Source organism: Pogona vitticeps, chromosome 2 (genome assembly GCF_051106095.1).
Source record: "Pogona vitticeps strain Pit_001003342236 chromosome 2, PviZW2.1, whole genome shotgun sequence".
NCBI classification, from domain to species: Eukaryota; Metazoa; Chordata; class Lepidosauria; order Squamata; family Agamidae; genus Pogona; species Pogona vitticeps.
In genome coordinates this window covers 57,063,118-57,079,152 of record NC_135784.1, presented here as the reverse complement: position 1 = coordinate 57,079,152, position 16,035 = coordinate 57,063,118, and the positions used below count along the sequence as shown (strand labels likewise).

The window sequence follows — 16,035 nt, the reverse complement described above, 5'->3', positions numbered from 1 at the left end:
AAGCGGCGATGGGCGCTTATCAGAGGCAGCTGTGGAATAAAATTCTTCCAATTCTCCAAGCTGAGGAGTCTAGAACTACAGCACTAAACACTCACCTGGAAGCGATGACGCTAGCTAAACAACAACAACTAGCGTCGCGCTACACTGTTGATGCAACTTCAAAGGCCATGACATCGGCCATCGCTATGAGGAGGCATGCCTGGTTATGCTCATTGGGTATCAATGATTATGCCAAATCCTGAATTGAAGAACTCCCTTTTGACGATGTCGAACTGTTTAACGAAAAAACAGATGAGGTTATGGAAAATCTATACAAAATTAGGAAAACAGCTCGGTCTTATTATCTCCAACAACCTCAATTTCAACAACAGCAATGGCACAGTCCTTTCACTGCCCATTAGTCATACCAACAATCATGCCAACAACTTTACCAACAAACCTACCGTCAGTATAAACCTCAGGATAGATTAAATATTCCTCCTTCTTCTGTTGCCAAGACTTTCCAACCTCAGCCTTCTGATCAACATTGCCAAAATTTCCGTTGCCCTGCCAAGAAGGCCAAACAATTTCTTTGACTGTCCTCCACTGACTCTTCTGTCCAATCTATCTCACCTTCCCCGGCTAGCCCCCTTTTTCAATAAGTGGACCAACATCACCACAGACACTTGGGTGCTCACCATCATATGTTTGGGTTAACTGCTAGATGTCTTAGATCTTCCTCCACTTGGTCATCTCAAGATCACTTCCTATTCACCTGCTCGAGAGGAAGAAGTCTCTGTTCTTCTTCAGAAGCACGCCATTCACCACGTTTCTTCTCAAGAGGTACTGATGGCTTCTACTCCCAATACTTTACAGTTCCCAAAAAAGGATGGAGACTTACGACCAATTTTGGACCTCAGGTATCTCAACACTTACCTTCCTTAGAGGTGATTCCGCATGGTCACATTAGAAACCATCGTGCCACTTGCACTAGGTGATTGGTTCATTGTTATAGATGGCAGGAGGTTACTTCCGTGTTACCATCTATGAGCATCATTGCAAATATCTCAGATTTATTTTCATGGAATCGGTATACCAATTCTGCACCCTCCTATTCGGCCATGCCACCACCCCAAGCACTTTCACAAAGTGCCTACCTCCAGTAGCAGCCTACCTTCGTCTCAACAACATCATAGTTTTCCCATATATAGACGACTGGTTGATCGTTGCTGGCTCTTATGCCAAGGCACAAGAGGACACGGCTTTCACATTGCAAACACTGACAGAATTAGACCTTCAAGTCAACATTTCAAAGTCCCATCTCATACCGTCACAGACCATGGACTATATAGGCGCAGTTCTGGACTCCAACAGAGCCAGAATCTTTCTTCCAGCCAAAAGGATCCACAAATTACAGTGTGCTATTCATCCTTTTCGACCCAGTGCCAGAGTAACAGCACATCACACTCAACATCTCTTGGGTCTGATGGCTTCTACCACATCTGTGCTTCCACATGCATTGGCTGAAGATGAGCTCTTTGCAGGCGTGGTACATCTCCCAATTCAGTCCTCTGCTAGACAACCCTGCAAGGCTTCTCCAGGTCACCCCAGAATTGGCACGTCAACTAACATGGTGGACCTTTGTGCCTCATCTGCTGATTGGTCAACCTTTCAGGCCCCCTTAATTGACTGTTCAAGTTACAACAGATGTCAGTACAATAGGATGGGGCGCACACTGTGGCGTTCACAAGAGTCATGCCAAGTGGTCCAGCTTGGAGAAGCTGTTGCATATCAATCATCTGGAAATGTTGAGAGTTATCAAAGCCTTCAGAGCTTTCCATCCGTTACTTATCAGTCACAGAGCACAAGTGGTTACCACTTTGCACTACATAAACAAGCAGGGAGGCACTCATTCTTTGTCCCTTGTATACCTGTCGATCCACCTCTGGGAGTGGTGCTACAACCATCACTTATTTCCAATTGCCATCCATGTGGCGACAGAAAACAATAATGTGACTGATTGTCTGAGCCATCTGAGCTCTCAGATGCTCAAATGGACCCTCAGCAACTCGGTATTCAAACACATCTGCAACAGATGGGGCACACCGACCATCGACATTTTTCGCGATGCAGTTCAACACGAAGTGTGAACAGTTTTGCTCCCAAGCAGGCAGAGGCAGGGGATCCTGGGGAGATGCCTTTATGGTGCAGTGGGACGCTGTTCTCTTGTATCTCTTTCCACCCTTCCCACTCATCCAGCGGACAATAATCAAAATTCGCCAACTGAAGGCTGATGCCATTCTGGTGACACCATGGTGGCCTTGACAACCATGGTTCACCACCCTCAAGGCCATAACAACTGATTACCTGAGATTGCCTCCCCAACCATCTCTCCTGACTCAGGACAGAGGCAATATATATCACCCCTATGTTGAGTCTCTCCATCTCCCATTGTGGAGGATTCCCCAGCTATAAAGGAGGTGCTCGAGAAGGCTAGGAAACCATCAACCAAGTTGTTGTACTCCCACAAATTGGCTACCTTTACCAAATTTGCTGAACTAAGAAGTTTTTTTTACGGTTCCTCTCTGAAGACCCTTCTTACTTTTCTATGCCATTTGTTTGATTTGCATTTGGCGCATTCCACACTGAAAGTTTACATTTCAGCCATCTTCTCATATAAACTTGTAGATTTGGATGCTTCTCATTTGTTTTCTCACTCTACTGTAAAGAAATTCCTTCGAGGTCTCTGATATATTTGTCCTCCTGTGTGACCTCCAACTCCTCAATGGTCTCTTCAGATTGTCCTGAAGGTGCTCACACGCTCCCCATTCGAGCCAATGGCTACTGCTTCTATGAAATTATTGTCCTTAAAGACTTTGTTTTTGGTGACCATCACGTCTGCACAAAGGGCAAGTGAATTAGCCGCACGATGGGTTGATGAGTCTTATATTCAATTTTACCCAGAGAAAGTTTTTCTCTATCCTGATGTTTCATCCCTTCCCAAGATTATCTCAGAATTTCATGTTAATCAGCCTTTGATTCTCTCAACATTGTTTGCCAACCCTTCTTCAGATGTTGAGCACATGCTCCATTCCCTCAATGTTTGTCAGGCTGCGGCCTTTTATGTGTCAAGAACTAAAGACTTTCGCAAATCTCCCAGATTGTTTGTCTGTTTTCATGGACCTCGAAAAGCTCATCCAGCTTCTTCTCAATCAATTTCTAGATGGGTGGTTTCTGCCATTGCTTTAGCTAAGTGGTCCCCAACCTTGGGCCTCCAGATGTTCTTGGACTTCAACTCCCAGAAATCTTGGCCAGCTGAGGTGGTGGTGAAGGCTTCTGGGAGTTGCAGTTCAAGAATATCTGGTGGCCCAAGGTTGGGGACCACTGCTTTAGCCTATGACCTGGTTGGCAAGACTCCACCAGAGGTGCTTAAAGTGCATTCCACCAGAGCCATGGCTGCTTCCACTGCATGGCTGCATGGTGTTGAACTCTCTGACATCTGTTGCTCAGCAACCTGGGCTACACCACTGACCTTTGCTAGTCATTATGGCCTGGATGTCAGAGCAAGGAAAGAAGCAAGTTTCGGAAGGACTGTGCTGATTGTGGTTCTACTTTGATGGCCCTCCTTCCGGTAAGTGAGCTTGCTAGTCACCCATTTGTGTGCATTCACAGAGACCACGAAGAAGAAAGAGAGGTTACTTACCTGTAACCATAGTTCTTTGAGTGATCCTCTGTGAATCTACACATCCCGCCCAACCTCCCCACTATCCGTCATGACTGTTTTTGGCATTTAAATTTCAGAGCCATTACAGAGCGGATATTCGGAACTGAGGTACCGGGTGGGCGGAGAATGCGCAATACAGAGAGACGTTTCACTTGTTATTTTAGCACTAGAATATTCCAAGGAGTCCTGCACAGGCGCAGTTTAACCCATTTGTGTGGATTCACAGAGTACCACTCGAAGAACAATGGTTACAGGTAAGTAACCTCTCTTTCCTAGATTTTTGGTGAAAACCATATGAAGAAATGTTTGCCATTGAACATAACTACCTTGTCTTGCCCCTAAATTAGTTCTCATCAATAAAACAGACAATTGTTGTGGAAATCGTTGTTGCTATGTGCCATCAAGTCAGAACCAATGTATAGCGATCCTAATAGGGATTTCAAGGTGAGTGAGATATGTGAGGATTGGTTTTACCAGTTCCATATCCCCAGTAGACTTTCCATTTCTGAGTGGAAATTCAAACCTAGGTCTCTCAAGTCCTAATCCATCATGACAGCACACTGGGGTGGATAAATTCTGAGACTAGAATGTGTACCAGTGGAACTGGTTTATTTTTCATATTGCACCTGGCAAGCCATGCTTGGAAAGGCCTAGCGTTCCATGTTTTCTTCCCTAGCTGTATTAAGCAAGGACAGAGCACATGGCCCAAGAGTAGTGTCCCCTATTATAAAGGGTTTGATCCTTTATTCTTTTGTCCAGGGATCCTAGAGCTCTCTGGTGCAGTTGAGGGAGAGTAGCACAGAGCTAAGTTCCCAATGTCCTTACACTGAATATTCAAACTGTTCTAATCACTCGTATAGATTATGTTTTTAAAGTCTTCAATTTTTCCTTTTTGTATATAATAACATGTTTTTTGCAATAAACTGCTTTTAGTCCTTAACAAAAAGATAGTTTGTAAATTTTAAAATAACTAGGTAATCAATTGGTTCAAATGAATAAGTAAATTTAGAATATTTTGTTCAATGTTCAGTTTCAAAACCGCAATGTCCAAATTAAATCTTAAACTAGATTCAAGATGAGTTCCTTTTTCCACCTATGTCAGTAAAGAATCATGGAGTGCCATAGTATTTGAGGTTACAGATTTCCTCTGGCATCAAACTCTATCAGTTACATTGAAGCTCACTGACACAGTAGACTGTACACAAGGATCAAATCGGATCGGATGCTGTCATACTCCCGATGACCGGTATCTCTCTCTCTCTCTCTCTCTCTCTCTCTCTCTCTCTCTCTCTCTCTCTCTCTCTCTCACACACACACACACACACACACACACACACACACACACACACACACACACACACACACACACACACACACACACACACACACACACACACACACACACACACACAAAGGAAGGAAGCTAATTTGGAAAACTATGGAACAAAAAACTTTGAGGGAATGTACTCCTACGGTTTCTGACCTTTAAGAAATTACACTTATAGTGAGCTCTCTGTAGCATTTAGTTCAGCTGTGAGCATTTTTGCATATGCATATTCAGATGCTGTGTTATCAGATTTAGATTAGCTACTGCTTTTTCCTTCATTTGACACATTTTAGAAAGTAGCTTGTCAGTTATAAAAGTTTGTGCTAAAAGAAAGTTGACCCATAAAGAACTAAGGAGACTGATCCTATGTATATCTACTCAGCAGCATTGACACTGTGTCTTCATTTTTCATTTGATTTACCAAGTATTTACCAAATACTGGATGACTTTTAAATCTGCCCACATATAAAAAGGCCAGGTTTGAAGCTAGGCAGAAACATCCTTATGAGCTGATGCAGCTCAGTGGGTTGGGCAGACTGGGGGCCAGAGATTTCAGGCTAGCTGAAATCACCCAGAACAAACGTGGTTGGTGAGGCTATGTGTCCTGCCACTTGTGTGGCACTGGGCAAACTAATACAGTGGGGTCTCTACTTAAGAACTTAATCCGTATTGGAAGGTGGTTCTCAAGTTGAAAAGTTCTTATGTTGAATCTGCATTTCCCATAGGAATGCATTGAAAACCATTTAATCCATATCTGCTCTTTTCCGTCCATAGAAACTACAGTGGAACCTCTACTTAAGAACTTAATCCGTTTTGGAATGGTGTTCTTAAGTTGAAACGTTCTTAAGTTGAAGCAAAATTTCCCATAGGAATGGACTGAAAACCAATTAATCCGTTCTGGCTGGGTTTTTTTGTTATGTAGAGGTGCGTTCGTACATTGAAGCATTAGTTCCCATAGGAACTAATGCAAAGCTGGTTAATACGTACTCTACCACTAGGGGGAGAATTTTTTTTTAAACTAAGATGACCAAAGGTTAAAAAAAGAGCAGGAAAGGTTTTTTTTTCCTGTTCTTATCTTGGATTTCTGTTCTCAAGTAGAAGCAAAATTTAGCAAATGGAGCTGTTCTTAAGTTGGATTGTTCTTAAGTAGGGACGTTCTTAAGTAGAGACCCCACTGTAGAGGACTAATAGAGGCAGGACCAACAAAATACTTCTGAATACTTTATGCTTATAAAACTCTGGGATTGTCGTTTAGTCGTGTCCAACTCTTCGTGACCCCATGGACCAGAGCACACGGGGCCCTCCTATCTTCCACTGCCCCCCGGAGTTGTGTCAAATTCATTCTGGTGGCTTCGATGACACTGTCCAACCATCTTATCCTCTGTCGTCCCCTTCTCCTCTTGCCTTCACACTTTCCTACCATCAAGGTCTTTTCCAAGTCTTCTCTTCTCATGAGATGGCCAAAGTATTGGAGCCTCAGCTTCAGGATCTGTCCTTCAGGGACTGCTGCCTTGTCATGGCGAAGCGGCTTGAGTAACTCAGGGAAGCTATGGGCTATGCCATGCAGGGACACCCAAGACGGACAGGTCATAGTGGAGAGTTCCGACTAAACGCAATCCATCTGGAGTAGATATTGGCAATGCCACTCCAGTATCTTTGCCAAGAATGCCCCATGATCAGAAACAAAAGGCTAAAACTCTGGGATAGCCACCATAAATTGGAATCAATTAAATGGGACACACAGAATTATCCAGAAGTACAAGCAGGATTTCAAAGGGGCAGAGGAATTAGAGATCAAATTGCTAACATGCACTGTATTATGGAGAAAGCCAGAGAGTTCCGGAAAAACATCTACTTCTGCTTCATTGACTACGCAAAAGCCTTTGACTGTGTGGACCACAGCAAACTATGGCAAGTTCTTAAAGAAATGGGAGTGCCTGACCACCTTATCTATCTCATGAGAAATCTGTATATGGAACTGAAAGCAACAGTTAGAACTGGATATGGAACAACTGATTGGTTCACAAATTGGGAAAGGAGTACAACAAGGCTGCATATTGTCTCTCTTCTTTTTAAACTTATGTGCGGAATACATCATGGGAAAGGCAGGACTGGAGGAATCCCAAGCCGGAATTAAGATTGCCGGAAGAAATATCAACAACCTCCGATATGCAGATGATACCACTCTGATGGCAGAAATTGAGGAGGAATTGAAGAACCTTGTAATGAGGGTGAAAGAGGAGAGCTCAAAAAATGGTCTGAAGATCTGCATGAAAAAAACTAAGATCATGGCCACTGGTCCCATCAGCTCCCGGCAAATAGAAGGGGAAGATATGGTGGCAGTAACAGGTTTTACTTTCTTTGGCTCCCTGATCACTGCAGATCATGACAGCAGCCATAAAATTAAAAGACTCCTGTTTCTTAGGAGGAAAGAGATGACAAACCTAGACAGCATCTTAAAAAGCAGAGACATCACCTTGCCGACAAACGTCGGCATAGTCAAAAATATGGTTTTTTCCAGTAGCGATGTATGGAAGTGAGAGCTGGACCATAAGGAAGGCTGACTGCTGAAGAATTGATGCTTTTTAATTGTGTTGCTAGAGGAGACCCTTGAGAGTCCCCTGGACTGCAAGGAGATGAAACCTGTCCATTCTGAAGGAAATCAACCCTGAGTCCTCGCTCACTGGAAGGACAGATCCTGAAGTTGAAGCTTCAGTACTTTGGCCATCTCATGAGAAGAGAAGACTCCTTGGAAAAGACCCTGATGTTGGGAAAGTGTGAAGGCAAGAGGAGAAGGGGACGACAGAGGATGAGATGGGGACAGTGTCATTGAAGCTACCAACATGAATTTGACACAACTCCGGGAGAGAGTGGAAGACAGGAGGGCCTGGCGTACTCTGGTCCATGGGGTCACTAAGAGTCAGACATGATTTAATGATGAAACAATAGCAACAAATGGGACATAATTATTGGAAGATATCCATATATTTGAAGAAAATAACTGCCTGTTTTATGGATAATGTACACCAGCTGATTTTACTGCTCTGACAGTATATAAAAAATCAAGTTATGGAACCCCAAAGGAATAGCCGGATAATCTGATCTCCATGCAGTCTTTTTCTGTTGACGAGTAGGTTGTATAATGGACCCTTTCACACTGATTTGCCATCTTGTTTACCAGAAATCCTTCGTTTAAATCTGAGGAAACTGTTCCAGTTCTAAATTAGTGTCTGGTGTTAGTAATGGAATGGATTGAACAAAATGAGCTGAAGCTTAATCCAAGCAAAAGAGAAGTGCTCCTGCTAGCTATGAGGCAGATCATGGAATAGGGTTGCACCTATGCTAGATGTGGTTACACTCCCCCTGAATCTACAGGTTCATCACTTGAGTGTGCTCCTGTTTCTGAGCCTGGGTGCCCAGATTTCAATGGTAGTCAGAAGTGCATTTGCACACTTAAAATTAATGGGCCAGATACACCCATTGCTTGAGATGTCTGATCTAGCCATGGTGATATTAGATTAGGCATCCTTCAGTCTCAAGAGACTATGGTAACGTGCACTGTATGAAGGACTTGGAACAGCGTCTGGTGTGACAGAGAAGGCCAATTTGAGAGTGACAATCCTTTCCACACTGAAGACAAATCCACTCTGTCCCCTGTCCAGCTCCCTCGTTTTGCTGCTTTTGTAACTGCCTCTTTGCCTCAGCCTGCTGGACAACGGTCTCTTCAAATTGGGAGAGGCCGTGATGCAACGTCAGCCTCCAGGCTGAATGCTCAGATGTCAGGGTTTCCCATCTGTTGAGGTCTATTTCTAAGGCCTTCAGATCCTGCTTGCGGATGTCCTTGTATCGCAGCTGTGGTCTTCCTCTGGGGCAATTTCCCTGCACTAATTCTCCATACAGGAGATCTTTTGGAATCCAACCATCAGCCATTCTCATAACACGCCCAAGACAACATAGACATCACTGTTTCAGTAATGTATAAATGCTAAAAATTCCAGCTCGTTCTAGGACTACTCTATTTGGAACTTTGTGCTGCCAGGTGACAACGCATATGGAAGGTGTTCAGCTTCGTCTCCTGCTATGCACAAAGGGCCCAGGACTCACTGCAGTACAGGAGTGTGCTCAGGACACAGGCTCTATCGACCTGGATCTTGGTGTATGTCGTCAGCTTCTTATTGAGCCATACTCTCTTTGTGAGTCTTGAGAACATGGTAGGTGCTTTGCCAATTCGTTTATCCAGCTCGACATCTAGAGAGAGTGTGTCAGAGATCGTTGTGCCAAGCTACACAAAGTCATGAACAACTTCCAGTTCTTGCGTGGAGATAGTAACAGAGGGAGGTGAGTCCACGCCCTGGCCCATGACTTGTGTTTTCTTCAGGCTGATTGTTAGTCCAAAGTCCTGGCAGGCCTTGCTAAAATGATTCATGGGTTTTTGGAGGTCTTCAGCAGAATAGGCAACAATTGCTGCATCATTGGCGAACAGGAAGTCCCGCATGCATTTCAGTTGGACTTTGGTCTTTGCTTTCAGTCTGAGAGATTAAAGAGCTTTCCATCTGATCTATTCTGGAGATAGACACCTTCTGTTGCAGTTCCTAAAGCATGCTTCAGCATGACAGCAAAAAAGATCCTAAAAGGTGTTGGTGCGAAGACACAACCCTGTTTCACTCTGCTTTGCATGTCAAGAGGATCTGATGTTGAACCATCAAAAACTACAGAACCCTTCATTCCCTCATGAAAGAACCTGATGATATTAAGGAGTCGAGATGGACATCCAATCTTGGGAAGTATATTAAAAAGACCATCCATACTGACCAAATCAAAGGCCTTTGTGAGACCTATGAAGGCCACAAAGAGTGGCTGTTGTTGTTCCCTACATTTCTCCTGCAACTGTCTGAGAGAAAATACCACGTCAGTGGTGGATCTATTAGCATGAAATCCACACAGTGATAGATTCTGTCTGCAAGCACTTGGAGCCTCTTCAGCACAACACGGGCAAGCAGCTTCCCGAGAATGCTGAGAAGAGCATTGTAGTTATTGCAGTCACCCCTGTCTCCTTTTTACTTGTACAATGTGACTATGTTTGCATCCTTCATGGCGACCTATGGTATGCCTTACATTGCATCCCATGGGAGGTCACGCTGGCCTTCCACAAACAGCCAAAGACCTTTCTCTTAAAAAGTGGTTTTCTTCTGTAACTAACTATGTATGAGGGAACTTTAAAAACACAACTGTTACATATTTTCATTTTTAATGTATTTTTAAAATTTGTTTGAAATTATTTTCAAACAATAGAATGCTGATTTAATTGGTTTTAAATATTGTAATAGTTGTAATTTATTTGACTTTTAGTATTGTCTGTATTACCATTGTAAGCTGCCTTGGGTCATCTTGAGGAGAAAAGTGGCCAGGAGTTCATTTGCCTCTAAGGCCTCTACCCTGTTGGAGTGAGAAATTTTCTATGTGCACATGTAAAAAATCCCTCACTCAGCAGGACTGGAGGCCTTAGATGCAATCTGTCTCTTATTTATCATGCCGCCCTTTCATCTGTCCCCAGAAAGATCAGGACCACACACGCCAGAAAGACTGTTAATTCATGACTGTTAATGACCCATGACAATGGGTGGAGAAGGACTGGAGAAGTGGGATTATCCCTCACCCCCAGTCCTTTGTCCTTCTAACCTGCCTATTCAGACCAGGAGAAAGTAAAACCAATGTGGAAGATGTATCAGGCATCTCCTACCAGGTCTCCTCAGGCTGAAGAAGCTAGTGAAACATTTCAACCTAACAAGAAAAAAATTCCACTTTTTCTGGACTCAACCTCCAGAATATCAGTCAATGTTTTTACAATTTTGATTGACTGTGCCTGGTGTTTTTGAATAATAATAATAATAATTTTTAAAAATAAAATGAATTAAGTGACCACATTTTGCCATCTTGTTTCCTAACCACATTGGTCAATGAGATTTAAACTTCAACAAATCATCTACTTCCCCATTTTTATTATCATTATTTGGTCCACTTTTAGGGCATGATCATCCAAATAAATGGGAATATTCCAAGTCTGAATGGAATGGAGATGTCTTGTGATTATGGAAATAATATCCAGACGGTAGCTAAAGTTGCTGCACAATCTTGGAACCAATTTGTTTACTGCAATTTTCTTCCCAGAGAAAAATATCCACCCTTCCCATCCAATCAAGGTAAGCAACTAGCGAATATTTAATATTTAATTTCATATTTGTAATTTTATTGTATTCTAATTTTCTGTTGAAGAATTTACACGGTCCCTCTCTTAAGCAAAACCATTTACATTCAAAGCTCTTCTCCAATAAAGATTTTCTTTTTTATTAGTAAGTTTGTTGTTTTGAGGGAGTGTATAAACTCATATGCCCCATACAGAGAGCATAACAATAAATAATTATGTTTAACAACACAAATGGGGATAGAGGTTACTTTTACAGTCTTGTTTTTTACATTTATATTTTACATTTAGACTCTTGTTTTAGTACCAGCATATTTATTGATAATATTTGGGGTCATTTGTTTGAAAAAGTAAGAGATGTAATGCTAGCCCATTAACATTCATGTGCTCTTTTTAAGGTCTACCCCTGGTTTTTTGGGTAGAGCCATAGATTTCACATGAGCAGTAAGTTATTGGACAGGTGATATGTCATCATGCATTTCATATAACCTTTACAATTTAACAGTATACAGTTTCATCACTCATATTTGGGTTTTCAAGTAGTGCAAGAACACATTTCTGGTTATCTTGTTTTAAAAGAAAACATTGAAATAACAATGAAATGCCATTTAACTGACAGGTAGGAAAAACAACTTTTCCAACGATCACTATTCTTAGCAAGTTGGTTAGTATTGGTGACCAAAAAGATTTAATTTAAGTTTTAAAATTTGCTTTATAACATTATAGAAGTACATGACAGTTTATAGAATTATGTGGTTATAAATTAAAAAATAATAATTTATGAACATATATTCTGTTTCCTCCATTAACATGCCTGTAAAAAGCCAGTGACTGGAAGAGCATTTTAACACTTTTTGTTAAGTGGTATTTTGCTTTTACATTTCTCCCTTGAATTGCACAGAGCAACATGGTTTTAGTTATACACATTTTTTCCAACTTTATTGGAAAAACATTTCAATAAATAAACTTTTAAAATGTTAAATAAATACTGTCCTGCTATTCGTCTCCAGAAAGTGGCTTGAGAAAGGTGTGTCAGGCTTACCTAGGCCCTGACCCAAATTGCAGCATTGTTGAAGGGAGATGTGAATTTTAATATTTAAAAAACACAGAAACAGTTGAAGATTCCTTTGCACACAAGTCACACGACTTCAAGAAATACAAATGACCACTTCTTAACTAGCAGAGATTCATTGCTGAAATTTACACTCTTGGATTTATGATAGTGGAATTTTTCACCTGCATTTTAGCCAGGCTATGAGAGTGCTAGTTAAAATATTGATTTTAATAAGCCATTGATTTTTTTTAAAATGGAGCTGACTGTAGAGGGTATAGTGAGCCTGAGTTTAAATGTAGTAGCTTCAGTTGCTTCAATTTACTTGGTTTAGTTCAGTGAAATCATTTCTTTTAGAAATAAAAGATGGAACAGAAGGGCAAAGTGTGTTGATTCTGCCCATTTTAAACCTTCATCTATATGTGTCTTTGTAATTAACAGTACCAGGTTTGTATGGGAATAGCTTTATATGCTGGCATGAGTTGCTGCTGGACCACTCTAGTTCAGGGGGAAATCTCGAAACCTGTAGGTTGCAGAATCCTTGGGTCTCCTACTAGCATAGACATTTGTATAAGAAAAATTGTTTCTAAAATTGTGAAATGATATAGTAATGAAATAGTTTTTCAGAGATATATTAATGTTCATACCAAATGTCACCCACAAAATACTGGCCATGTCCAAAGGAAAACATTTCAGCTTTTCTTGCTCTGTAGAGCAGGGGTGGGTACGAGTTGTGGCCCTCCAGAGGCTGTTGGATTGTGATGCCAATCAGCCTGAGATAGCACAGCCTTTGGTGAGGAATACTCAGAATTGCAGTCCAGTATCATGTAGAGCAGTGATTTGAAACCTGGGGTACCTATATGAACCAGGACATTTAGGGGTATGGAAAAAAAAGAAAAAAGAAAAAAAAAGAGAAGAAGAATGGTGGGAAAAGGCACAAACATCACACAGAGTAAAACAAGATACAAGTAAGAAGTTATGAAATTAACTGAATGTTAAGAGGAATGGTGGAGCAGGCTTTAACCTAAAGAAAAGCCCCATTCCCCCGGTTTCTTATTTTGATGAACGGGGAGGAGTTGCCTCCCTAAACAAGGTGTTGTGAAGAGACACTGCTACAGTGCACATGCTTAGCAGTGCACCCATTACAGGCCCAGCTTTCAGTTTCCTCTGCATCATGAACATTAAAGTGCTGTTGCATTGGTACAGTGCATATATAAGCAAGCAATTTAGTCATATTAATTACAAACATTTCATTAATATAAACGGTACAATTTATGGAAATAGGCTGCAATTTCCCATTCCTGACTTGAGCAATTAATTTTTGTAAAGTTTGATGGGGTGGAGGAAAGTAGAGGAGAAACTCTGACAAGCTTTGTCTTATGGGAAAAAAAGAGTTTTAAGTGTTCTTCCCCCTCCAGGCATTTATCTTGTCTTGAAAAATATGAAAACAACTCTCTTGTGACTTGTTTTTTGTTTATATGTTTCCAGACCATGTGATTGTTCAAACTGCTGTTCGGGTCAACGGCAAAAATATTGTGTGGGCCAATTTCACTATCTATGATTGCAAGAGAACTGGAAACATTTATCCAAAGACGGCGTAAGTAAATTACAGTGGAGAGGAGATGGCAGGTGGCTTGACAAATAGTAGCTTGTCTGACTGTGAACTGCATCAGAATCTAGGGTTGGAAAATCCTTTTATTTCTCACCTTCTTTCTCTAAAAGTAGGGGAAATGCTGTGAATTAGGCAAACTTTTTTTAAAAAAACACGTGCATTGATCATATGGAGAAAAAAATATTCTAGAGGGTTAATTAAGCAAAACTACATTGTTATCAACCAGATATTTTGGGGACTGGGTGGGACTTGGCAGGAAAGATGGCACTGCTTGCCAAGGTTTGCAGAGAAAGGGTCTTAGAGCATTTCAGACCATCTGGACATTTTGATGGCTTTTGGCATTTTTTTCCATATACATGTCTAAAACATGAATAATGTTTTTAATCTGAAAGCTTGGTGTTTAACCCTCAGAGTTCTGCTTAATTCTCAGGAGAAAAGCAGCATATATTAGAGAACAGAAGTCAATTTCTGGAGGCTCAGCAAATATGTTGACCTCGGGTGCCACAGCTCATACAGGTCTGTGGAAACTACTTAGACTTTTAGAGATGCTGGTGGTGGCATGTGGGCAAAAAATCTCCAATCTACATTTCACAATTCAGTCTCCCCTCAAGTATAGCAGCCATTACATCAGATCACAAGTTATGGGGTGGCTTTTTATTTCTGCTCCATCCCCTCAATTTTATACCATCTAAACATGGAGAGGAATTCTGGAGAACCCAAACTTTGTCTGGTCTGTACCTTTCTGATGATCCAGTAAAGTTGTTACTCAGCCCAGTGTTACATTTCTATCCATGAATTGCCTAGCTACTTTTGTTTTTCAGTGAGAGATAGTTATAATAAGTGAAATTTAGGTGGAGTGAAAAAGTAATATTAAAGCTGAAAGAAGACCACACTGTTTTTCTATTACATGCATCGTGAGACACAAAACAAGACACTATTTATTCGCTAAGTCTAACCGTCAGGGACAGAAGTTGAGTAGGTTTGACTACCTCATTCAGAATATGTTCAGTTTATGGATTTCAAGAGTTGACACAAATTTCACAGAAACAATAAGAGACACTAGACATATTCTTCCCAAACTGCTTAATGCTTTGGCACTGCACAAGAGTAAATATTTCTTCTAGTTTTAGTAGCAGGGGTTCCATATAGCAACAGAGAGGGTGGTATATACTGTAAACCCAATAAGTAAGCTTGCAAATCTTTCTAATGCCATCGCAGTAGCTATCAATAAGTATAGACACACAGATACACAAAAAAAAACACTTAACAGTAACTTTACCTAGTTAATGTCATGTGACATGAACTGTAAAAGAAAGACACATATTTTATTTATTTACAATATTTTTTATTTACAATATTTTTTAGCCGCACCATTGCCAGTGGCTTCTTTATGATCCATTTTAACAATTTGGACAACTTTGCCATAAAGTTAGAACATTTCTTTGTCTATGAATAAAATAAGCAGTGGAGGAGGCAGCAGTGGGTGGTGTCAGGTATCTACACAAAGCACGTTTTATTGCCTGTCCTTTAAGGGCAAAATTACATCTGTGTACTTGTGAAAGCAGAGTGTTTCCTGTAAAAAAACTCTGAAACAATGGATAAGAAAAGTCACTCAGAAACAGATGTGATAGAGTGTAAGTAGATAGGCAAAAGAACTTCTAGGTTTCCCACCTCACATAAAAATAACAGAGAGGGATTACAAAAAATAAACAAAACCCAGTGTATTGTGAATTAATGGGTCATAAGGACATAATGAAGCATGTGCAAACTTATGCAGTTACAGAAAAGAGCCTGTAAATTACACTTGCATTAATTAGTAAGTGTAGGTACCTTTTGTATGTTTCAGATGTATCAGCTGCCTCTCAGCTAAATGGAAGTGTTACTGGTGTACTAGAAAATACAGCTGTGTCTCCAATGCGAGTGAATGTGAGGATTCCATACTGATGAATGTAAGCCACACAACACCTCTTAATTCATAATACTTGTAAATGTTAATGAAGCCTAATTTATTTCCATTTGGGAAAGTAACTGCTAATAGGGCCATTGACTTTGGTAACATCCTGGAAATGTCAGTATTGCAAATACTTTTCTGATAGAAAAATTTATGGTATATGTACAGTTGCCAACATTTAAGGTATAT

At 40.9% G+C, this 16,035-nt stretch overlaps 1 protein-coding gene across 1 annotated transcript in view; it reads left to right on the top strand.

The window, feature by feature from the left end:
• PLXND1 (plexin D1) overlaps nt 1-16,035 on the top strand; it is a 224,745-nt gene that overhangs the window by 70,282 nt on the left and 138,428 nt on the right. The window contains exons 6-8 of the mRNA XM_072989488.2: nt 11,056-11,230; nt 13,772-13,880; nt 15,742-15,844. Coding sequence (XP_072845589.2) covers nt 11,056-11,230; nt 13,772-13,880; nt 15,742-15,844 — 387 coding nt within the window. The remainder of the gene's footprint in view (nt 1-11,055; nt 11,231-13,771; nt 13,881-15,741; nt 15,845-16,035) is intronic.